The sequence below is a fragment of the Hyla sarda genome, chromosome 1 (genome assembly GCF_029499605.1).
Source record: "Hyla sarda isolate aHylSar1 chromosome 1, aHylSar1.hap1, whole genome shotgun sequence".
Lineage (NCBI taxonomy): Eukaryota > Metazoa > Chordata > Amphibia > Anura > Hylidae > Hyla > Hyla sarda.
In genome coordinates, this window is record NC_079189.1 from 485,492,374 (window position 1) to 485,519,412 (window position 27,039).

The 27,039-nt window shown below is 39.1% G+C and overlaps 1 protein-coding gene across 1 annotated transcript in view; it reads right to left on the minus strand.

Annotated features, from left to right (window-relative positions):
* Window positions 1-27,039, minus strand: part of PRDM6 (PR/SET domain 6) — a 126,898-nt gene that overhangs the window by 85,575 nt on the left and 14,284 nt on the right. Inside the window, exon 3 of the mRNA XM_056552374.1 lies at window positions 20,048-20,355. Within this exon, the coding sequence (XP_056408349.1) occupies window positions 20,048-20,355 (308 nt within the window). The remainder of the gene's footprint in view (window positions 1-20,047; window positions 20,356-27,039) is intronic.

The window sequence follows — 27,039 nt, forward strand, 5'->3', positions numbered from 1 at the left end:
CGCCCTAAGGATGCCACTTTCAGATAGTACAACTCGGGTTTGTTTGTTTTTCCAGAAAGCCAATGAATAGAAGTCATCATGTCAATCACTGGGTCCCCGTGCTTTTATCCCATCCTCAAGCACTTCTCCTGTGCAAGTTCCCTCTCAGCGTACATTGATAGCAGACAGCATGGGGAAGTAGATAAATGGACAGAAGCCAAACTTCAGCTCGCCTTGAATGATAACTCACAGAGCATGTTCTGGTCATTTATTGACAATTATCCCATCACTCCTGTCACAGAATGTGATGCGAACAGGAATTACAAAGAGGCAGGAACTTAAATTATCTTGATTTACCACCAAAACGACAGATGTCATATGTGGCCTTGAAGCCAGAGAGTAAAACACACAAATTCATTATAGAAAGTGAAAAGTCTGGATGTGGCTGAAGACTAAGCAGCGTATATAATGCATGTATAGAGAATTCCAAATGTAATTAAAAAAAAACTGTATCATTGGTTTTATTTTTTAATTAAACTATTTATTTATATTTAACTTTACCTGTGTATCATTATAGAAAAAATATTATTACTGTTACATTATTATTATTGTTACCAATATTCTAATATTCTGATAACATAAATGTGTATGACAAATTATACAGTGCCTTAGTATAAATAGGATAAGGGGTTAGCTGGGATTAGAGCTTTTTTAAACAAAACAAAAAAAGAGGGGAAAACAAATATTTGTCTCAGCCCACTATTGGTTCAGGTAAAATCACTGATTCTTGGAGAAGGACAACAGCCTAGTTCTCCAGGCAATGAGTTTGAGAGTAGAACATTCAAATGGATAAGTCCAACATGTGTAAAAATGTTGCTTTTATTGGAAAATGAAAAGGCAACACATCTTGATGCTCATCCTTAAAAAAAAATCAAAAAATATGCTAGGTATTTCAGATTTTAACAGATCCTTCTTTAAGGCAGATATAGCCAGAAGAAATAAAAGCAAAGCTTTTACTGGTGTTGGACCTATCCATTTTTCATTAGAAGACAAGATTTGGTTGTTTTTCCAGGAACGTTGCCACGCTTGTATATGGGCTGTGTCTGGTATTACATCTCATTCCCATTTAAGTTCATTGGTTTTAGTTGCAATGTCACTTATGTCAGATGGACAAGAGTAGTTCTGCTTCTGAAGAAAAAGCTGCCTCTTTTAGTATAATCAGAGTCTTGGGTCTAGACTAGTAACATTATGATGTTTCATGTTTAGCTAATAAGAATGACTGACTCACTTCTTTTACAAAATAGAAATGTTATACTAAATTTAGCAATCCCATACAAAAATGATTGGATTCTTGCTGATCACTGTTATTAAAAATGATTTTAAATACCAATTACATATTTAAAGTGTACCTGTCGTAAACAAAAACTTTTTATATAATGTAGATAATACCATTATATGTATATATGTAATATACATTGGTTAAAAAATGTGCATATTTTTGTCCCTGTAGCTATTGCCTGTGTGTCTCTATGAGGCGACCAAATGCAGCAAGTGTGGGCGGGACAAGCAGGGCTCTGTGGACTGAGGACAAGCAGGGCTCTGTACGCTGAGGACAAGCAGGGCTCTGTGGACTGAGGACAAGCAGGGTTCTGTACACTGAGGAAAAGCAGGGCTCTGTGCACTGAGGACAAGCAGGGCTCTGTGCACTGAGGACAAGCAGGGCTCTGTGGACTGAGGACAAGCAAGGTTCTGTACACTGAGGACAAGCAGGGCTCTGTACACTGAGGACAAGCAGGGCTCTGTACACTGAGGACAAGCAGGGCTCTGTACACTGAGGACAAGCAGGGCTATGTGCAGTGAGGACAAGCGGGGCTCTGTACACTGAGGACAAGCAGGGCTTGGTGCACTAAGGACAAGCAGAGCTCTATACACTGAGGACATGCAGGGCTCTGTGCACTGAGGACAAGCAGGGCCCTGTACACTGGGGAGAAGTAGGGATCTGTGCACTGAGGACAAGCAGGACTCTATATACTGAGGACAAGCAGGGCTCTGTGCACTGAGGACAAGCAGGGCTCTGTGGACTGAGGACAAACAGGGTTCTGTACACTGAGGACAAGCAGGGCTCTGTACACTGAGGACAAGCAGGGCTATGTGCAGTGAGGACAAGCGGGGCTTTGTACACTGAGGACAAGCAGGGCTTGGTGCACTAAGGACAAGCAGGGCTCTATACACTGAGGACATGCAGGTCTCTGTACACTGAGGACAAGCAGGGCCCTATACACTGGGGACAAGTAGGGATCTGTGCACTGAGGAAAAGCAGGAATCTATACACTGAGGACCAACAGGGCTCTGTAACTGAGGACAAGCAGAGCTCTGTGCACTGAGTACAAGCAGGGCTATGCACACTGAGGATAAGTAGGGCTCTGTACAACTGAGGACAAGCAGGGCTCTGTGCACTGAGGACAAGCATGGCTCAGTACACTGAGGACAAGCAGGGCTCTGTGCACTGAGGACCAGTAGGGCTCTGTATCCTAAGGACAAGCAGGGCTCTGTGCACTGAGGACAAGCAGGGCTCTGTACACTGAGGACAAGCAGGTCTCTGTACACTGAGGACAAGCAGGGCTCTGTACACTGAGGACAAGCAGGGCTCTGTAACTGAGGACAAGCAGAGCTCTGTGCACTGAGGACAAGCAGGGCTCTGTACACTGAGGACAAGCAGGAGTCTATACACTGAGGACAAACAGGGCTCTGTGCACTGAGGACAAGCAGGGCTCTGTACACTGAGGACAAGCAGGGCTCTGTACACTGAGGACAAGCAGGGCTATGTGCAGTGAGGACAAGCAGGGCTCTGTACACTGAGGACAAGCAAGGCTTGGTGCACTAAGGACAAGCAGGGTTCTATACACTGAGGACATGCAGGTCTCTGTACACTGAGGACAAACAGGGCCCTGTACACTGGGGACAAGTAGGGATCTGTGCACTGATTACAAGCAGGACTCTATACACTGAGGACAAACAGAGCTCTGTAACTGAGGACAAGCAGAGCTCTGAGCACTGAGGACAAGCAGGGCTCTGTACACTGAGAATAAGTAGGGCTCTGTACAACTGAGGACAAGCAGGGCTCTGTGCACTGAGGACCAGTAGGGCTCTGTAACCTAAGGACAAGCAGGGCTCTGTGCACTGAGGACAAGTAGGGCTCTGTACACTGAGGACAAGCAGGACTCTGTACACTGAGGACAAGCAGGGCTCTGTACACTGAGGACAAGCAGGGCTCTGTAACTGAGGACAAGCAGAGCTCTGTGCACTGAGGACAAGCAGGGCTCTGTACACTGAGGACAAGCAGTAGTCTATACACTGAGGACAAACAGGGCTCTGTGCACTGAGGACAAGCAGGGCTCTGTACACTGAGGACAAGCAGGGCTCTGTACACTGAGGACAAGCAGGGCTCTGTACACTGAGGACAAGCAGGGCTCTGTACATTGAGGACAGACAGGGTTCTGTGCACTGAGGACAAGCAGGGCTCTGTACATTGGGGACAAGCAGGGCTCTGTGAACTGATGACAAGCAGGGCTTTGTGAACTGATGACAAGCAGGGCTCTGTACACTGAGGACAAGCAGGGCTCTGTACACCGAGGACAAGCAGGGCTCTGTACATTGAGGACAAGCAGGGCTCTGTAACCTAAGGACAAGCAAGGCTCTGAAACCTAAGGACAAGCAGGGCTCTGTGAACTGAGGACAAGCAGGGCTCTGTACACTGAGGACAAGCAGGGCTCTGTACAGTGAGGACAAGCAGGGTTCTGTAACCTAAGGACAAGCAGGGATCTGTACACAGAGGACAAAAGCTCTGTACACTGAGGACAAGCAGGGTTCTGTGCAGTGAGGCCCTGTGACAAGCTCACGGTTCACACAGCAGTATGATTTAAAAGCCAGGAGGCTGCACAGAGCCCTGCTTGTCCTGCCCTCACTTCCTGTATTTGGTCTCCTCATAGAGACACACATGCAATAGCTGCAGGGACAGCATTTTTTCCCCAAAAAATATGCAAATTTTTTAACCAATCCATGTTACAAATATACATATAATGGTATTATCCCCATTATATCAAAATATTTTGTTGACGACAGGTATACATATTATATTGGCAAAAATATAATAGGTTTAGGTTTGAGTCCCTGCAGGTCTGTCAGTAAGCATTCTTTAAATCTCAATCTCTGTAACCTGACATTTATGGAGTGGCCTCTGTCACTAGTATGGGTTGTAAATTCCCTTTGTAAGCCTGTGCGTTAACAGCTTTTAAACCAGCAGCACTAAGACTGTACTAGAGTAGTCTGAATCTCTTTTCCTATAAGTAGGCAAATCAGATGGACCAAGTCAATGAATACATCATTGATAAAAGAAAATAGTACTTGCAGGTAATGGATCAAAAGAGCATTCCTGCAGTGTAATTTTTTCATGTCAGATGACTTGCATATTAACCCCTTAAGGATGCTGGGTTTTTCCATTTTTGGACTTTTGTCTTTTCCTCATCACCTTCTAAAAATCATAACACTTAAAATTTTGCACCTACAGACTCATATGAGGGCTTATTTTTGCACCATCAATTGTACTTTGTAATGACATCAATCGGTTCACCACAAAATTTACCGCAAAACCAGAAAATAAATATTACCCAGTGCACTTTTCATATAACTGCATTTTTTGCACTGTGATCTGAAGTTTTTATTGGTACCATTTTTATTTGATGGGAATTTTAAATCGCTTTTTAGAAAAAAAATTTAAGATATACAAAGTGACCAAAATAAGCAATTTTGGACTTTGGATTTTTTTTTTTTACATGCACGCCATTGACCGTGCGGTTTAATGAACATTATATTTTTATAGTTCAGACATTTACACAAGCGGCGATACCCCATATGTTTTTTATTTTATTTTTGTTTACATGGTTTATTTTTTTTATGGGAAAAAGGGGGTGATTCAAGCTAGGAGCATGCTGTGTAGGAGAAAAGTCACAAAGACTTCTCTCTTTTTATTCTTAAATGGGCACTGTTAGAATCAAAAACTTTTTATATGTTGTTCATCTTGGAAAAACATGAATCTCTTTATTTTTATAGAAATCATGGTTCTAAAAGTAGAACCCTAGGGGTCCCCATACCATCCATATTCCCGTCTGACTGCAGCATCATCTTAAGCAAATGCTGGGACAAAGTCAAGAAAGTGATGGCGGGACCTGCACTCTTCTGTGCTCACTCCTGTCCTGTCTATCAGACTCCAGTCTAAAAACAAAGAGGAAGGAGTTAAAGAGCAGCCTGCAGTGATTGGGTGAAGAGACCTAGCACAGCAGACACAGGGTGGAAGATAATGCATGGTAAGTGTGGACTCGGGGCTTTCCTTGGACACGCCCCTTGCTGAGCACTGGATGTCAGAATGAGTGAGCAGAAGAACAGAGGGATCTGAGAGCCAAACACAGAAGCTAGTCACATAAAAAAATACATGTAAAGAATCTGCATGAGTAACATTTATAAGCATTATTTTTCTGTGATATGACAGGTACACTTTAAGATTTCTGCGGTAGCAGAGGTTGTACCCCACTGCTCATATACCGTTTGCTATTATATTATTAGAATATCCATTTAATGAAAATTATGTAAATGCATTAGGATGCAATGTAAATATATGTGGGGTATACTTATATAATGAAGCAAGGAATTAGTAAATCTAAAAAGCAGTAGCAAAACATAAAAAGAAAAAAAAAATCTTTGCTAGTGATAGCTGTTTCTATGACCAGCATTGTACTTAACACACCAAAAAAAAAAAAAATCCAAACTACGTCTCAAGTGACCAGTGGATCCAGCCAGTTTGTTATGGCCAAGTGATGTCATTGAGGCATTAGCGCCTTATAGCTTAGTGCTATTACTAGTAACTGCTGCTGCTTTTTTTTTTTCTTAGCTCAGTTTACAAAATATTTTTCTTCACCACATTTTTGGTCTATTTGTGTATTCGTTTGAGTGATATATTTCTGTCTGGTTCAAGAAGGTTACAGAGAAGGATCCCTGATATTGGCCAAAACCATTGAAATCCCATTATTACAGTCTGACCCAGAGGCCTGCCAAGCCACCATCAAGTCAAAATTTTCACACGCTATACAAGAAGCTAACAACTCAAGACTGAAATGGGAACAAGCAGTTATACAGCAAATGTCTGTGAACATTCACAGTAAATATAATGATCATTTAAATTGAAAACAGAACTTTCAAGAAGTGGAAAATCCTAGATGACAGATTGCTCAGGAATATAATTATAACTTTTACAAATGTTTGGCACACATTTCCTTGTGTATTGGAATAATGTGAAAGGAGACACTTATCCTGTGTGTACAGCAAGGACTCCACAAACAGTTCACACAGTAATTTATGACATGTAGGGTGAAGCTGACAGACGCTCTTCTAATAGTTAAAGGGGTATTCCGGGCAAAAACATTTTATCCCCTATCCAAAGGATAGGGGATAAGATGTCTGATCGCAGGGGGCGCGCTGCTGAAACCCCCCGCGATCTCCCTGCAGCACCCACATTCTATGCAGGTGCTGAATCTCCAGTTTCGGAAGCCTCCGGGTTTCCGGGATTGTGGGCATGATGTCCTGCCACGCCCCCTCCATTCATGTCTATGGGAGGGGGGCGTGATGGCCGTCACGCCCCCTCCCATAGACATGAATGGAGGGGGCATGGCGTGACATCACGTCCCCAGTCCCGGAAACACAGAGGTTTCCGAAACTGGAGATTCAGCACCCGCAGGGAGATCGCGGGGGGTCTCAGGATCGCGCCCCCCGTGATCAGACATCTTATCCCCTATCCTTTGAATAGGGGATAAAATGTTTTTGCCCGCAAAACCCCTTTAATCCACAATATTTTTCCTTACAGGAGAACTTTAGGCTTTTATATTTTAAGTATTTTGACACCATGTTAGTCCTATAAGACATGTTGTCAGTGCTTCCTTTTTAGTAGATACAGCGTCATCTATACGCTATAAGAGAGGTCCATTTGGTATAGTATTTAGTCTATAAATTGTGCAAGGACGTAAGACTGGTGCTCTAAATAAACAGCAAATCATATAGCTCCCAGACATAGGAGTTGCTATAACAGAACAGTAGGCCTCCTGGCTCCCTGCTATAGTTAATGTGAAATATAATATTGTGTAATATACATACAAAAAATGAAATAAAGTATCTAGTAAGATTTCCGCACAGGACAAGACAAATATAAAACAACTATGGATGCTGCAACTATAATATGGACATGAGATCACAAGATGGCCATCTGAAACCAGCCAAAGGCTACGATCCGTATGAAGTTGCTTAAAGCATACCCATCAGATTCAACGAAAAACTTTTCACTCAGTACCTAATCCTGGCCATGTACATCAAATTTTTATGTGTCTAGTACCTTTATTTTTTTTATGACACTTTTAATTTAGCTTACTAGTCTGAATGCCTCTCAAAGGGAGGGGGCGTGGCCTCGCTGTGCAGGTCTCCACCCCCTCCCTCAATATGCTGTCTGCTCACATCTCCCCTAGCAGTAGCGGGTCACAAGCTGACAGTGGGAGGATTTTTCCTCCAGCTGTTAGTCCTGCGCTCACAGCTGTCAATCAAGGAAGTGTGTCCATGACATAGGTGATGATGCATGGACACAGCAGGACTAGTATGTGTCCAAGCAGGCAGGGGGGGCAGTTGTCAGACTGACTTTTTCAGTATGAAATACTGAAATTTTTCTAATGAAAGCAATTGCAAAACCTATTGGTTATACATGCTTTACAACATAGCAAAAGTTTTTGTATCTGACAGTGCCCATTTAAGCTAAACTGGCCATACATATAAGATGTCATCTTTCTTGTTCAGTTGACAGCTAGGTGTCTTGATCCATACACATGAAGGCTCAGCTTGACCAAATATGCATATTGTCTGTGGGAGAGAAGGGAAAACCTGCTGTTAGGCTCCTATGGCAGCAGCTTATGAAAAAGATTGGGCAGTTGAAATGCAACATTCCTGATCTTACTCTCTTTCCATCAGGGAGGGTCAGCAGGCTACCATACACATTAGATAGTTGGCCAGTCCCGCTGAATTCAGTACTCAACTAATGTATATTGCCAGCTTTACCATTTAATTACATAAATAGACAACAGGGTGCTATTGCTTTGTCATAGAATCTAGACTATAAGATGTCATAAAGCAACCTATGAGTGCAAAGGGATCTCTGGGAAGACCCTTAAAAATCCTGTATATTATTAATAGAATTTTCATGCATCCTAAAGGGAAACCAAAACTGACAGGCTGTTCACCTGCACTAAACCCAATATATTGGGTTATAGTGCGGATGAACAGGATTAAAACAAGTGGTCACTTAATTGATGAAGTATCACATAATATTCTTCTTCTAATTGTACTGCTCAGCTCTGTGCAATGGAGGTGGGGAGCTGGCTCACCCTGCTCTCCTGCCTCCTCAATATTTACCGCTCTGCTCGCCCCAGTAGTGAAAATGCAAAAGTGTTCACTCTCACATCACTAGGACATGGGAGCCTGCGCCTGCGCTCGGCTCAGAGCAGAGTGCAGGCACTGGCAGGCTCTAACATCCTACAGACATGAGCTTGAGTACTTTTGCATATTCATTATGGGGTCGTGTAGAGCTGGGAATACTGAGGAGGCAGGGGAGCATGGTGAACCAGCTCCCGCCTCTATTGTGCAGAGATGCACAATAGAACTAGAAGAATAAAGATGTAAAACTCTGGTGATACTTTATAAATTCACGTAAGCTACCCTCCATTTTAATGCTGTTCACCCGCAGTATACTGGGTTTAGTGCGGATGAACAGCCTGCCAGTTTCGCTTTAAGGGCACGTTCCCAAGTTCCATATTTTGCTGCGTATTTGCTGCTGCGTATTTTCTTTCCCATTGAAGTCCAATGGGAAAAAAAATAGATATTCCTACTTGTGCAATTACTATGTTCTTTAAAAGTAATTTAAAGTTGCAACTCCATTTATGATATTATTTCATTGACAATGTACAGAAGTATTATATTATAAACTAAAATTTAGCATTAAACAAAACCCAGGTACAGTTTTTTACAGTTACTTAAACTTTTCAATTAGAGCAAGTTGTTTTTCTTGTGAAACTTCCGGGTTTTCCCCCATAGCAATGTCAGCCCGCAGTGCATGCATTCCTGAAGTCTAGTCCTATAAAACTGTGATGTTAAACAGAAAGGGGAAACCATGTGCGAGTAGATTAATTTATCTCCTGGGAATAAAGACACATTAATAACTGAGATAATGTTTTCCTACACGCTGGAATCAAATGTGCCTTTTCAATACTTTATTAGCAAACACACGAGAGGAAAATTATCTCACACTCATCCATAATACCTAATTGCTGAGAAAGTTTCTGACTTCCATTGCACAAACATTATAGAGGAATCGTTCCCATTACCTCAAAATGAAAATGACCAGGAGTTTTCATACAGCATAAAAAGTATTGTTGGCGTACATGTTATGTACCCAGAGAGAATATTTGCTCAATTCGCCTCACACTGTTTTTCCTTGAAGCTGATCATAGTTGCATTGTGCTTTTCTATAACACATGAGTCTTTGAATCTGCTAGAAATGGAACATTAACAAACATGAATAATATTTTTGGCCTTGTGAAGCGCTGATATCACATGCTCCGGGCAGCCATACTGTTTCTTTTCCATTTTCTTCATTTTTTTCTGTTCCAGAATCGCCTCCTTATTTTTTGACTCTAAATCTCCCCTCGGAATTTTGAGTGGTAAATCACTTTTTTAAACAATTTTATCTGTTTACAACTACCCCAACTTATCGTTCTGAATATACAATATAATGAAAGAAAAGAAGATTGTCCATTGCAGACACTTGTAAAACCGAGCTGCTTTATTGCATAGTTGCCATAGGATACATCGGACACTCAGGTAACGTGACGCGTTTCGGCCCGCGGGCCGAAACGCGTCACGTTACCTGAGTGTCCAATGAATCCTATGGCAACTATGCAATAAAGCAGCTCGGTTTTACACGTGTGTGTGCGCTGGACAATCTTCTTTTCTTGCATATGTTTGGACTAGTCCTGGTCCTGTCCGCGCGCAGAAGCCTGGGGTGGAGCTGGTTCTACTTGCTTGTACCTTCTTTACAATAAAATGAACATTCCAAACTCCACCACTGTAGCAATTTCTCTATTTTGGGTAAATTGTCTGTTTTTTGTTTTTGCATATATGTGCGGGTGAGCTGATTTCCTTTCGGTGTGTGATGTTATAATTATGTGTGTTCAAAAGATTAAGACAATAATTTAATTTGCTGTGTTGCAAATAAAAAAATTAACACATAAATGAATGAATAAATTGTGAGCAAATGGTATACATCTCTACAGATACTAAAAAGAGAAGAAATCTGGATCTTTGAAAAGTCAGAAGACTTGTGTGAACGCTGTAATCACTGCCTTCAAGTTAACATAGCTAAAGTAGCTCAGAATTGATTCAATGCGTATGTGTTTGTGACTCCGTTTCATTTAGGGTAATGCTCTTTAATCCAAGGACAAATCGAGTTTTCGTTTTAGTTTTTTCCTCCTCGCATTTTAATAGCCATAAGTCTTTCAATTTTTCCCCAACAGACCCATATGATGGCTTGTTATGTGCAGGACCAATTATACTTTTTAATTAATCAATAATAATGACGCCACAAAAAAATGAAATTATTTGAGGGGTGAAATAGAAAAAAAACATGCAATTTTGCTACATTTTTACACAGTGTGCTTTACGGTTAAAATGACACATTATGTTTATTTTGCAGGTCAATACGATTACAATGATACCCTGTTTACACAGGTTTCATTTTATTTTATTTATTTTGAAAAATTATGACTTTTTGTAAGTAATATGCTTAAAATTGTCCTCTTCTGACCCCTAAAACACTTTTATTTTCTGTATATTGGGCTGTATGTGGCTTATTTTTTGTGACATGATCTCTATTTTTTATCAGTATTATTTTAGTTTTTTTCTAGTATTCAGCAATTTTGGAATAACACTGTTTCTTTAAATCTTTGAATGCTGTACATTTATGCCTCTAAGTTTTCTATAGTTACAGAAAATCGCTATACATGTACACTATTTGGCCCTTCAGATGCTGTGATCAATAGCGACCTTAGTAACTAGGTGGTTAAACGGAGGGATTACAATTCCCTCATGATTACAATGGGTTTTCCTGGCAGACAGGGGCCCATTTTCACCTTAAGGATGCAAAATATTTTTTGTTTTTTCACTTTAGTTTTTTCCTCCTCACCTTTTTAAAATCACAACGCGTTACATTTTGATCCTACAGACCCATATAAGGGCTTGTTTATTGCATCACCAATTGTACTTTGTAATGATATTACTTATTTGATAGCATAATCTGCGGCGAAAAATAAAAGAAATTTTGCAATTTTTTTGTGCTTTCGTTTCTACGCAGTGCACTTTTTGGTAAAAATGACACATTGGGGGAGATTTATCAAAGCTGTCTATGTCCCACATCAATATAGACCAAACTACAGAGTGTTTGGCTGGTCTATTGTGCGCCTAATCTATCAAAAGGCGCACGGCTCTTGATAAATTCTGCGCACGGACTCCGGGATCTATGCTTTAGACTGTATTTAAACTTGCTCCAGCATGGTGACATTTCAGCGTACTTTCAGCCAATGCGACTTGTCGCCGAAAAGTCGCTTTTGATAAATTCAGCTCCAATGCATTTTTCTGTCTAAAATAGACTAGCATGCATCATGTTCTAAAAATCCTCTAAAGCAATAGTCGCAAAAAGGCACACCTATTTAGACTGCTACTTTCTGTGCAACAAATTTAGAAGGGAAAAAAACAGTCTAAACCCTTTGATAAATCTGCCCCATTATCTTAATTCTGTTGGTCCATATGGTTACAGGAATACCCAATTTATGTAGGTTTTATTTTATTTGGCTACTTAAAAAAAAATGATAACTACATGCACCAAAATTAGTATGTTTAAAATTGTCATCTTCTGACCCCTATAACTTTTTTTTTTTTCTGTGTATGGGCTATATGGGGGCTCATTTTTTGTGCCGTGGTCTGTAGTTTTTATCAGTACCATTCTTGTTATATTCTAATAGTTCAGACATTTATGCACGCGGTGGTACCACATAGGATTTTTTTATTACATTATTTAAAAAATAGGAAAAGGGGGGTGATTCAAACTTTTATTAGGGGGGGCTTATTCACATTTATTCTCTTATTTTTTTTACCACTTTTTACTTTTTATACCATGCAATCTTTTGATTGCATACACTGATCAATGCTATGCCATAGCATAGATCAGTGTTATCGGCGCTCTGCTGCTCCAGCTTGTTGAGCAGGCATGGAGCAGTAGATCGCCGATGGGACGATGAGGAGGCAGGTGAGGACCCTCCCGTCTTCCAGTTAGCTGATAGCTAATGTTTTATTTTAATAGTTTAGACATTTATGCACGTGGTGGTACCACATATGATTTTTTACATTTTTTATTACATTATTAAAAAAATAGGAAAAGGGGGTGATTCAAACTTTTATTAGGGGGGCTTATTCACATTTATTCTCTTATTTGTTTTACTACTTTTTACTTTTTTAGCCCCCTTAGGGGACTATACCATGCAATCTTTTGATTGCATACACTGATCAGTGTTCTCAGTGCTCTGCTGCTCCAGCCTGCTGAGCAGGCATGGAGCAGTAGATCGCCGACGGGACGATGAGGAGGCAGGTGAGGACACTCCCATCGTCCAGTAAGCTGATTGGGACATCGCGATTCTGTCGCGATAGTCCCGATCAGCTCCACTGAGCTGCCGGGATAGTTTTACTTACACTTTAGACGCCACAATCAACTTAGATTGCGACGTCTAAAGGGTTAATGCTGCGCATCGGCCCCATCAGCGGTGCCAGGGATTAGCCATAGTCCTGGCTGGCCGTAGCACCCGGGACTCACAGGGTTTAACCCGTTCTCCGCTCGTGAGAACAGTTTAAACCCTGTTAGCGGGACTCAGGATGTACAGGTACATCCTTAAGGCTTCGGCAATTAGGGCCTACCTGTATGCCCTGCGTCTTTAAGTGGTTAATGGAACTTACTCTGGTTGGGTGACAGTTACTAGAGGGGTACCACAGGGGTCAGTACTGGGTCCACTACTTTTCAATTTGTTTATTAATGACCTTGTAGAATATTTGATGACACTAAACTGGGTATTGTGATCACCACAGAGGTAGCCTATATAATAATACAGAGGGATCTGAGGAAGCTGGAGGCTTGGACACAGAAATGGCAAATTAAGTTTAATGTAAATATATGTAAGGTTATGCACTTGGGCCGTAAAAACAAATTGTTCAATTATGTTTTAAATAGGTTAGATAAAATTAGGTAAAACTTTACTGAAAAGGACTTGTGGGTGCTGGTGGACAGGCTGTCAGGCAATGCCAGGCAGTTTCTGTCAAGGCTATCAACGTGATGGGATGTACTAAGAGATTCATAGAGTCTTGTGACAAGGACATAGTTTTGTCTCTGTAGGACTTATTGGAGTTGTGAATTAATTTTTTTTTTGTTATTGAAATCAGCCACATTGGTTCTTTTATTGCCTTCCTCTGGATCAACACAGTAGGATTGTAGAGTGAACTTGATGTACTATTTTTTTTTTCAATCTTACAAACTATGTAACTATGTATGTAACTATGTCAATTATGCATTTTATAGACAAATCCAAATTTTAGATGCACAATGTTTTTTTATGTCACTTTTGATTCTAGTAGCAGAACACATTGTAAAGTGTTTTTGTGTGTTTTGATGTGACTGCTGCTTTTATGCATAAGCCACATTTGCTGCAATAAAAGTGTAATAAGAAGAAAAATGGCCTCTTGGGTCCTTGTATGAGTTGTATAAATCAGAGGGTGGAATTATTAGCTCATGCAACCTCATAGTCACTCCCACTAATATTACTGTAACTTCTGGGACTGTGGGGCGGCCATATATTTTAACAATTGCAGCATTTATTTGTAAAATAAACAGCAAGAAGAAATGGCTCTGGTATTAACCCTTTAAGTCAACATGCAGATTTTTAAACATTTCTGTGAAAGGTTATTGTAGCTGTAAGCTACCATAAGCAGCAGGTTTATCTTGAAGTCATATACATGGCATAGCAAAGCACTTCCCATACTGCACAGACAATAACTAATGCCTTCTTTGTTGGTATCATAGTAAACTAAAGATGAAGAGTATAGTCATCTCTATTGCTTGTATAGAAAAGTCAAATAAATATTCCTGATAGAAAACTTTTCTTGACGTAAAAAAACTAAAAAACTGTGAAATGTGAAATCCCAGCAGTTTGGTAGGAAATCCAACGTGAACAAAAGTTTAAAAAGAAAAGGTAACATACATATAGAAAAATATTCATAAAAGGTCAAAGACACTATTGGAAATAGTTAATAGCTTATATTATGGATCCCGTGAAACAGTTCTGTACATCTATCTAATGGCTATGGTACCGTGCGCCTTTTTCTTTCCAGAGCTGGCATTACACATGGCCCTCGTAGTATTTACTTTAAAATAGAGCTTACAACATAATTTAGAGTCCTTCACATTCACTGGCAAGAAAGTAAAGTATCTAACTTAATGGTTTCCAAATCAACAGAAATGAAGGCGCTAGCAACTGTTTCTGTAATGTAAAAAACATGTGAGAAATAGAAAATGGACTAAAACTTCAAGAAAAGTAATTTAGTATTTTAAAGGTTGCTTAGGAAACACAAGAAAGTTTAGGAGTGATGCACATACCCATAAAATAAGCCGTAGGAGAATTTCTAAGCATTGGTGTAATATAAGCCATACCCCGAAAATAAGACATAGTGGTAGGCGTGGCTAAGTATACCAGCACGGAGCGGTAAAGAAAGCGGGCAGCCCTTCTCATCTGCCCCATCGTGACAGCTGCTATTTCGGAGGTGACCGGAGAGGTGCCGGCAGCCCCATCAACAAGGTCGGCTCCCCCTGTCAGGTCCCGGTCCTTCTGTTCGTGCTGCCAGCCGTGGCATATAGGGAGACAGAAAGTGAAATAAAAAGTCTCCTCAGTGAAGTGAGGAACAGAAAGTTCTGCTTTGTGGGTCCTCAGGGGGAAGAATAAAGCTGTGGCTGCCGTTTTACTGAGCACTGTGGGTCGCTCTCACCCAGCATCAATCAGCAACAGTCTGTGGGTCTCTGTATTGTTGTACCATACTTAATAAAAAAAATATAATCTATATTATACAATATATATATATATATATATATATATATATATCTCAACAAAAGCAGAAGGTCCGGCACGTTAGGTGGTGGATAAAATAAGCTTTCCTTTATTCACAGATCTTGACACGATTCACATACAGAAAAAGGTCTGACGCGTTTCACCTACGTTGAGGCTTAATCGTAGTCTACGATTAAGCCTCAACGTAGATGAAACGCGTCAGACCTTTTTCTGTATGTGAATCATGTCAAGATCTGTGAATAAAGGAAAGCTTATTTTATCCACCACCTAACGTGCCGGACCTTCTTCTTTTGTTGATTGGACTTTTGGCAGAGGGCGGTACCGGCCGGTCCCGGGCACAGGTGAGCAACCTGGATGTTCAGTGAGAGCGGACTCCACAGCCTCCATTGCATATATATATATATATATATATATATATATATATATTTATAAACTATCTATCACTAATGGCAATTGTACGTGTGTGCATTTATATACATGTATGGATATATGACATTGACCTTTTATCATTTCCCAGATCTTTTTTTCATCATATATACATGCACACACCTCAGGACTAGAAACATCTCCCCTGAATATTGTATCTGGTCATTACTAAAATTACATTAGATTAAGAATATGGCCATCACCATAGAATGAATGTAACATTGTCATAAATTGCCACCTTGCCAACCAGTCAGATCGTCAACACTGTATCGTGCTAAAGCTGTGGCACACAAGCCAAAGACCAACATGGCCAATGCCAAGAAGCAGCTGGAGTGGTGTATAGCACACCGCCACTGGTCTCTGAAGCAGTGGAAACATATTGTCTGGAGACTCATTCATAATGACATAATGACTCATGCTTCACCAGCTGGCGGGCTGACAAATGAATCTGTGTTTTCTTCATGCCCAAATGTATAGAGCCAGCTGTAGAGTTATATACAGGGTGAATTATTGAATGGTGCTATTTTTCATGGTTTGGTTTGGCCCCATACTTCTTGTCATAGGAAATCTTCATGGAAAACATGCCATAAAATTCTAAAGAACTGAGTTTTCCAATTTAGTGGCAGCTCAGAATTAGCCCATTTATGTTTTGGCACGGCAATACCTCTAGTGTCCTCAAGGGTAAGCCTAACCACAAGCCTCAGGCACTACGTTCAGAGTAGGCACCAGGAAAGCCCTCAGCACATAAATGAAGAAAAGACATAAGACTTCCATTGACCTAACAGAGAGAAAATGAGTCAGGGTGATATCTGCTAGTATACCTTTTTATTACTGCATAGGAACACACAAAGAATTGTACTTTCCTATACAATGGGCCTCTGTAAAAAACATACTGCTCAATATGTTTGTTTGTTTTTTATCGTGGCAAATAACCAACATATGCCTTTGCATGACCATATAGTGGCATATGTCAGAGTTATACGCTTACGAATGTGTGAAGAGCCAAACTGAAATACCAACAGCAATGGTGGCCTTCTAATTCATCAAACGATACCTGGCATCCCCAGTGCTCAGAAAGATTTTGTAGGGAATTGCCTATCTGAATTAATTTTAATATGTATGAGTCTCTTGTTAAAAGTACCAGCATTATGAGACTTATATATTTCCAAAGAAAAACAATCTATTACATATGCCCATGTTTTTTGTAATATGCCATCATCAGCAAAACAAACAAACTAATCTTGAAGAGGTGTAAAGGCTGCCAACAACACTGCAATTTACCTATGCCAACCTATACAACCAAAAATATTTGATCATTTAGATTTAGATGTGTACCATAAAAATGATCACAAAGTCTGTGTTAGAGTAGTCTTTCTTATGTGTTAGTCTAGTGTTTCCTGTTCAGCTTCATCATCGTAATCTTAATAAAATGCTTCACTAAAATAAATACTAATATGTCTGTATGTTAAAGCATTAAAAAATACATGGAGTGTCCATCATTTTTTAAAAATATTTACACAATTCTAACTACCATCTGTATTAGTTTATGTCTTATATTTAAAAATGATCAAATGGAATGGATTATTTTAGATATGTATTCATTTATTATTTAGATATTTATATGTGTCTTACAAATTAATAGAGTCGTTAGGAGTAGCCGTATTAGTCCAGTGATGCAAAAAGCAAAATCATCTGTAGTTGCGGTATCTTGTAATACCTTTTTTATTGGACTAACAAGATTTTGTAGAGACAAGCTTTCGGGATTCCTCCCTTTATCAAGTCATAAGCATTTCTGAGCTCATAAGGAGAAAACACACGTTCTATCTCACAAAATATGCAGGGGTTAAAACAACATATGTGGAGAATGGACATTAAGTTGGGCCATAAATTGTATAGCAATTTATGGCCCAACTTAATGTCCATTCTCCACATATGTTGTTTTAACCCCTGCATATTTTGTGAGATAGAACGTGTGTTTTCTCGTTGTGAGCTCAGAAATGCTTATGATTTGATAAAGGGAGGAATCCCGCAAGCTTGTCTCTACAAAATCTTGTTAGTCCAATAAAAAAGGTATTACAAGATACCGCAACTACAGATGATTTTGCGTTTTACAAATTAATGACAGATTTGTTAAAGGGAAAGGGTAACAATATATGTTGTCCCATGTAACCCTTCTGAAATAGAGCTCATGTAAAAGAGAGCACAAAGCAATAAACAACATGTTAACATGTTGATAAGAAGATAGATTTCCAATGAGCGTCTGGTGGGTTCAATGTCTGACTCCAGGAAACAAATAAAGAAGCTGTCTCTTCAACCCTGCAAACTAGTCTAATTCTACATCCTGAGATCTGTACTCTGAACCTCACATACAGTTCAATAACAGGGAAAACTATCCTTTGTATGCCCTATAAGGCCAAAAAAGATAGGATGGCTTCAATATTCTGTAGGTCTACCTAAAAAGACATTCCTTATGCAAGCAGGGATTATGCCACTCCTGCAGTTGGAGTCAATAGTCCTGAAAGCCACAGTGTGATAAAAGGATAAGGGGGCTACTACATAAAACATCATTGTCAAAGTACAATACAAATGAGATATATACAATGCTAAGATAGACATACAGTCTATTTGAATATTTAGATCATAGTTGAAGCAATGAGACATCTATTAGGACAATACAAAGGGCTGTCTGATCATCTACACGGTGAGGAGTGTACACATGACAAGAAAACACATATAAGTAATGACTGTATTAAGCAAATATTGCAGACTAACGGCATAAATGTGCTACAGACGTTATTAAAGGACAACTGTAGTGGAACACTTTTATATATGCCCGTGCCCATGCCTCAAATATAAACAAAATAAATGTATACATACCTTCCTAAGAGCCCCCGTTGGTCCGGCACAGTCCTCACGGTCCGGCAGTGCTGACCTCATTCCATTTCCTGGGCAAGGGGACGCCGCAGAGCCGTCGGCGTATCACCGGCCGCAGCAATGTCCCGCCCCGGCCTGTGATAGGCTGAGCCCACTGTCATGTAAGGAGCTCTGGCCGGCTTCTTACATGACAGTGGGCTCAACCTATCACAGGAAGTGGAATGAGGTCAGCACTGCCGGACCGTGAGGCCTGTGTCGGACCAATGGGGGCTCGTAGGAAGGTATGTATACGTTTATTTTGTTTATTTTTGAGGCCCGGGCACGGGCGTATATAAAAGTGTTCCACTATTTGTCTATGTTGGTACCACCAGCAAGCAACATAATGTCATGATCCTCTGCTTTTAAACAAAGGTACATTTTGTAAAGTTTCCATCACATAAGTCAGGGAAACTGATGATCTACCTGGTCCCATTTGAATGGGACAGTTCAGATTTATCTGGTGTCTCAATTGGGATGCCAGATTGCCAGACAGGCCCGAACAGGGGGACTCATCTTAAGTGTTCCCCTGTCTAGCCTACAAAGATAATCCGGCATCTATTTGTGGTAAGGAATAGCGCAGGCTTCATCATTATTCCGTTAAGCAATATACAAATAAGGGTATAAATAAAAGTATATCGTGCAGTATAGAGAGCTTTTGTATGATGGATTCTGCTAAGTTACAATCATCATAGCTATATACTGGGAATATTACCATTTAGCTGCTTTTTGGACAAAGATCAGATATGTTGATAAGAGTCAGACTTTATGATCTTTTAGTATTAGAGGGAAAAGTACACAACATTGATATAGTAGGTGGAGGGAGAAACCCTGTAGGGCAGCTCACATAGGCTTTCGTGAGAGAGAGGCGAACAGATATAAGGCAGTCTGTCGGTATCCTGAAATAATGATAAATCTGAAGAGATGTTCATGGGTGTCTGTACAAACATTTAAATCATTTCAATGCATGTATCAATACAAATACATGATATCAGGCAGTAAAATGAGTTTGATAATGTTATGTTTAGTTTTATTTCTGATAAGGTTTTCTTTATGTTAGAATAAGAAAAGGGAATTGTTGAGAATAATAGGATGACTTCAAGAAGTGTATGTTCTCCAATTTCTACTATTATTGAATCATCTGTTGTTTTTCTGTTGTCTGTGTTTCTTTATTATAAAGATATGATATATGATATATCTATACTTTATTTATATCCCCCAAATCAAAAGAAAAGGCAGTCTGCAGGGGATCATATATACTGCGTAACAACATAGAGAGAAATAAGAGATCATACAGAAAAATTTCTAAAAAAGACAGATAATGGAAATTATTTTCACCTCATAATATGTAGAATGCAGGAGTCTAAAAAATATTGTTTTCTAAGCTGTCTAAGACTCTCAAATGGAATAGTTTCAATGTAAATATCACTTACTTCCCATAGGTGCTGGGTGTTCCTCAGAGCTCCTGCTTGAACTTTTTCTGGAGACACTATAACCCCTTGGAAGGGCCCTATCCATGTACCCTGTTGAATTCTTTGAGCTGCACAGATGCCATATGCCAGACCTGGCACAGTACTTGTACACAGACACACCTCACGTGGAAGATCACGTAACCACTCAGGAATCTCCGGTGGAGGGGCTACAGATGCTGTGCTGCTGGTGCCCACCAGACGTCTTAGAGAATGCAAGGGCCCATGCATAGGGCATTCCCCATTCCGATTATCTGCACACATGTCACATCCTGGGTTAAAAAGATAGGACAACATAGGTTAAAGGAAAGTCAATAATTTACATAAAAAGAAGTAATTAGGTAATGTATCTAATTATAACAGTATTGTAGCTGAACACCTTGTATCAATTGTAGTATATTTTATTAATTGTAGTAAATTTTATATATAGTGTAAAATGGTTTATCTCCTGTACAAAAGGATAATCTGTAAATGCTACCACACTATATGACCAGATGACATTATACAAATTAAAGATAATGAATTAGATGTCTAACTAAAGAAACATTAAGCAAAACTTCAGAGTAATAAATGTAGGGTCATAGAACATACAGAATCAACATAATACTGCTAGTACTTAGTGCCAGGGATGTCGACATTTAGATGATTTAGCCTCCCCTCACTCCTAAAGGTGGCCCTACACCTTAAATAGCTAACTCTCCTGGTCTCCCAATACATGGGAACTTTGGGAATGGCAGAATGTTCATGTGTTGTCAATAGAAAAAGGATATATATAAGCTGCTGCCAGACTCTTCTGTTGGCAACGTATCTAAGACCAAAAGGGTCAGGCATTGAGATGTAACATTCTCTCCCCTGACATCATCTTTAGGAGAATCAGGAGGCATCCATACATTATAAGTTGTCTGGTTCCACAGAACTCACTATCTTCAGAGTCCACAGCACATCTGTATAATAATGTTTTTAGCCTATGGGCATCATAATCAGTAATTACTGAAATAATTTTATAAATAATGGGAAGGATTTGTAGATATCAGAATAGTATATGTAACGTGCATGTTGGATTCCACCTGTCTGATTCTTTTGTTCTCTGGAAAATAAGCTACCGTCAGAGTAATCTTCGTCTGGATATTTTGTGTGTTTGGCAAACTCAAGACTGTGTTTAAATCTGTCCCATACCTTGTACACAACTGAAGCCATGTGACTGTGCCCTAAGCCCTTATGGGAACTGAATGGCATCTGAAGGACCCTATTAACATATAATGGAGTACACAATGGTTCCCTCGAGTTTTCTGCTATTTTGAAAGCATGGACAACTCTGACTTCTGCATTATTTTTGTCATTGAAAGAGACATAACTGCTTAGGAAACCTCTGGCTAAGAGGCAGAACAGCCCCAATTTATATTTAATAAGAAAGAAACATTGCACGAAGAATGGTTATTTTCATGGCCTATACTTGGGCCCATATGCATATTCTTGAATGCTTTAATGATCTCTTCTAGGAGAGTCCTGAGATAATACGCAGGCCCCCTGCCCCCGGCTATCCAACTATCTCCGGTTCTCTCAGAGAGATATATGGAGGGGGCGTGTTGGGCACTGCTTCGTGCAGAAGTCATGACGCTCAGTTCCCGGAGGAGAGCAGGGGGCCCATGCAGGGGATTTAGGGGGTCCTAGCAGTCAATCCCCCTGAGGTGTAAAAATAATCCCCTTTCCTGCAGATAGGGGATACATTTTTATGCATGATACTTTTACTTTAAATGAATGATGTGCTAATGTTAGATCATGAAAATTTACCCATGAAAATTTACAAAAGAAGAACAATGTCTTAAATACCTAGTACACAAAACCTTGTGAAACAATGGCACCCAAATATACCAAAGCAGGTCATCTATAAGAAATGGTACACAGTTCAGAAAAAAAAAACTTCTTTTATACCAGAGTTTTGTAATGAGGCCAAAGCAAGTCAAGTGAAACCTGAGATTTCCAGTGATGGTATAAAATTATATAAATTGTGGACGTCTATACACGACACCAAAAATATTTGTTAAACCTTTCCCAATTTGTCAGTAATCAATAGCATCTCAGTTACTTTAACTTATCCCAGACTAAATATTTAACGTATTCTTATACTTGATTCTTTCCGGAAAAAATGGAGAACATGTTCTGTTGCATTATGGCATGATATTATGTAACATAATAAATCTGATGCTGAAAAGCAGCGTTCAGGATCTAGCTGCATTTTATAGACATAAAGGAGTAGATTTCTGTAAAGAATGAGGTTCTACTGAATTTAATTAGGTTCCTACTGTATAAATTCCTGGTTATTGATGGTTTTCCTGGAGACATGTTGTCTACACATGTAATATAAAAGTCATCCATCCCACAAATCTTAGCAGTGATTCTGTATTTGAGAAGTCTACCTTCTGTCACTAGTAGCCCCTCTGCGCTCATATTCGTTTTTAGAAGAATGTAGTAGGAGGTTAATATAGTGATGGATGTAAGAATAAATAAAGTTGGTATTGACTAGTAAACTATTGTAGCAGAAACTGCTGGAAAACACAGACGCATTGACTGAAATCGATGCCTTTGTAAGATTTCCCGAAAACAATCAAACCTGTTGTGAAATAGTAGGGAATAAACACAAAGTGGATATCACTATACAAATATACAAATTAATAAATAAGGGGAGTATAAGCCAGAGAGATGGCCTGAGATATTGATACAAACAAGAACACACAAGAGGGACTAAAGATCGATTGTACTGAGTTATTCACTAACATTACCTAGAGTCCCATGGAAAACTGTTGAAATCAATAAATGTTTCCAAATCACAAACCTTTTCTTGTTTTCATGTTAAAACTTATCTTTGTTCTTTCTGTGTTATAGTTTGCTCATATTTAATATCCATTCATGCTTTTAGTGTACATTAAACCAATACAAGGCAAGATATTCATTTTAAGATGACCCTGGTCCTCTGTCTCCTACCCTAACCCATTTAGTGTGGCATCAGCCAATGTTTGGGGAACCAAAATGTACATTCAATATGAGAAAATACAAGGATATGTGCAGGGAGATTTTCATATTGTTGTAAAAACACACTAGAAAAGGCCAGATTGTTTGCTCGATGACTAGTATGGGACAACAAATAAGACCTTGTATGGAATAAATGACCAACTCTGTAATTGAACAGACTGCACAAAATCAAAAAAAACACTTTCTTGGGTATTAGTTAGGTATACACTTCAGGCAACATGTGTGAATGCTATATTTACGTCAAAGTAACATTTCGGAATACATTGGAACTTAGCATAGAAATCGAAACAAAGCTAAGAAAATCCTGAGTGCCACATATATGGAGACAAATATAATACCGATCACATCATAAGAACCCAGCTTACACCTACAATACAAAGCAACGCAAGTCATTATATGGTATTTACAGAAATATTACATCTTTCCCTCTTGATTAAAGACTAAAGTTCAGTTTTGATAAACTACTGCAATATATTTATTAAGTTGTATTATTATTTCTAGATATGAGCGAAGTTACAGAAATTTGATTTGTCACAAACTTCTCAGCTCTGCATTTGCTGACTTTTCCTGCATAAATTAGTTCAGCTTTCAGGTGCTCCGGTGGGCTGGAAAAGGTGGATACAGTCGTAGGAGAGAGTCTCCAGCCCACCGGAGCACGTGAAAGCTGAACTAATTTATGCAGTCTAAAGTCAGCAAACGCTGAAAAGTTTGTGACGAATCGAATTACTGCAACTTCACTCATCTCTAATTATTGCTATTATATTTATATACTTTCATGTTTAATACAGTTATTTCAAGTTATTCTGATCCTTTTGGACATCACTGTATGCTAATGTTGGATGCAGTGTGTAATATTTTAGTCACAATTTATTAGCATATCATATAAAAGACACCATAATTAGTGTATTAACCCCTTAACAACCCATGGGAATGTTAACTTCATAAGGCACAGGTGCGGGTAGTGGGGGATAGGGTCGCAATCCACTGTTCTGGGAGACGAAGGGCTCAGCTTGCTTTCCATGGCTGCAATGTCTCCTCTATCGATAGAGCCTGTACGTGACAGGCTCTACCAATAGAGCATAGATCACATAGATCAATGCCGTTCAATAGAGCTGCATTGATCTGTATGAGGAATTTAATGATTCCTCATACAAGTCCCCTAAGGAGACTAATAAAGTTTTTGAAAAAATCGAATAAAGGTTTCATACATATTCATTAACCCCTTCCATACTAAAAGTTTAAATCACCCCCCCCCCCTTTTTCCCATTATCCATATACAAATGTGTAAACATTAAAAATAAACATATTTGGTATTGCTGTGTGTCAAATTGTACAAACTATTAAAATAGAATATTATTTATCCTGCATGGTGAATGGCATAAATGTAATAAAATATCAAACCCCAGAATTGCATTTTTTATCACAATATATCCCAGAAAAAATAGAGTAAAAAGTACCATGAATACCAAAAATTACAGATCACAGCGCAAGAAAATGAGCCCTCAAAGAGAAAAATTAGAAAGTTAGAGGGGGCAGAAAATGACAATTAAAAGAAAATTTCTAAAAGTCTAGAATTTTTTTAAGGAGTAAAAGATTATGGAAACTATAGAAATTGGTTATTGTTGTATTTTGCCACTTAAAAAAAGAAGCTTCATAATTAGCAAAATTGTTTTGTTTTTTTTCAATTTCACCTCACCTCAAAATATTTTTTTATTTTTTTTTAGGTTTCAGAGCATATATTATGGAAAAATGAAGGTCATTACAGAGTACAATTGGTCCTGCAAAAAACAAGCCCTCATGTGGGTGTGTATATGAAAAAAATAAAAGAGGTATGGCTATTTAAAAGCAGGGAGGAAAAAACTAAAGTGCAAAATGAATATTGGCCTGGTCCTTAGGCTAAGTTTCCACCTATTTTTTTTTCTGGCAGTTTTTGGATATCTGCCACTGCAATTTTTGAGCCAAAGTCAGAAGTGGATCCATAAGGGAGGAGAAGTGTAAGTCCTTCCTTTATATGTCCTATTCCTTTTGAATACACTTCTTTCTGGTTTTGGCTCAAAAACTGCAGTGGCAGTATTCCAAAAACTGCCAGAAAAAAACCCAAGTGGAAACTTAGCCTTAAGGGGTTAACTGATGCTCTCCCTATCATGGGTTGACGTTGTTTACTCTCACAATATATACATTTGTCTGTTAGTAAGTGCATTTACAGGTGTAAGTGGATTGTTGTTCTGTCTGTTTCATATTATTATTATTATGTGATCCTCATATGCAGAACTCAAGCTGTAATGGCTTCTCTTGACAACTCGTATGGAAAATGAAAGCACTTTTGTTCAATCCAGCTCAGGTCAATAGTGATCAAATGTCATTGTCCTTCCCAGGAGGCATGTTGAGCGGTCCTGGCAAATTCCATTGCTCTTCTCAATGTACTTGTTAGTGACAGGTGTCCATGCACAAAAACTGTTATAATTGGGAACTCGCTGACAGTCAGAGTAAAAGGCCAACATCAAGGCGCAGGAATGGATTGTTCCCTCAGTGCTTTGCTTTTTATTTCTCATAATTTCCACTAGAATACAATAGTTTGGTGTGAAACAATATAAAGACATCACACACTGACATGGCTCCCGTATCCCCAAGTGACAGATGTGTACATTACTAGTATCTTCTATTTGCTATATACTCTATAATCACAACACTGACCAGCTAAATGCCTGAGCATATTGATATGTTATGTTATGAATAGAGTATGTGTTACCCATCGGTCAGTATAGCAGTGATTTGGTCATAATACTGTCAATTCTCTTTCTTCACTGCATCATGAACCCAGACTTAACAAATTTCTATTTATATCAATGTCATACTTCATTTATAGACAAACATGGTTGCTGGAGCCGACTACAGTGATCCTTCAAGTTATAATAATAGCCGCAGGTTACAATATATTCAATATACAGTTTTTGTAACTTGAAACCATACTCAACATACAATGTCAAAAACAGTTTGGATATGCGGCAAACATGAACGGCTGGAAGATCTGACCAACTGAAGTGGGTATTTTAATGCTAAAACCCCTGTATTTTTTAAGTACATTGGCTGGTAGTGCCTCTGTACAGTACAGTGCAGTACTACATTTCCTATACTGCCCTTTACCTGTGCCAGGATGAGCCGATCCCTTGGACGCCAGGTGAGGGCAGCATCATTCTGTTTACCTGGTACACTGTGCAGGACTCTGCCTTCTATGTATAAAAAAAGATGTGTAGCTTCTAACTGCTATTTCTTACTTTTATATAAGGACTTACTTTAGCTGTACTAGATATCTGCCTAATTTTCATCTTCTTTTTTTTTATTCTTTTGGATGACATTTTGGGGTCTTCAGAACCAATAACTAGTTTTGCACATACTTTTCGTCTCACTATGCAACAGTTTCAACTTACAATGGTTGTTGTGGAACCGATTCATATTGGAACTTGATGCATTGTACTAGACATTTCCTTTGGCCCTCTGCTGGATTTTCTAGTAATGACAGCCTATTGACCACTTACTGTATTCATCATAACGCTAGACATAGACCTCAATCCAACCCACACTCTATTTTTAATTATAACATATACTGAGAAGGGACAACAAACTAAAACATATATCCCCTAATATGATCAATCGTATTGTGAGAAATATTTTACATGTCTATTGTCCCTATGTATTTCCATGGATCATAGTGAAATTCAAGATTAATGCAGATTATTAAGGATTATTGTTAAGTAAATGGTAGTCTTAGTTTTTGTTATTGTTTAACTACAACTCAGCAAATCTGCAAGTCCTTTGGGGGCAAGAACTGATGTAGCAAACGAATGTCTGATGCTCATGGCAACAAAATGTTTTCTTGTAAAACAATCCAATATCTTCATTATTGATAACCAGGATAACCTGTACAA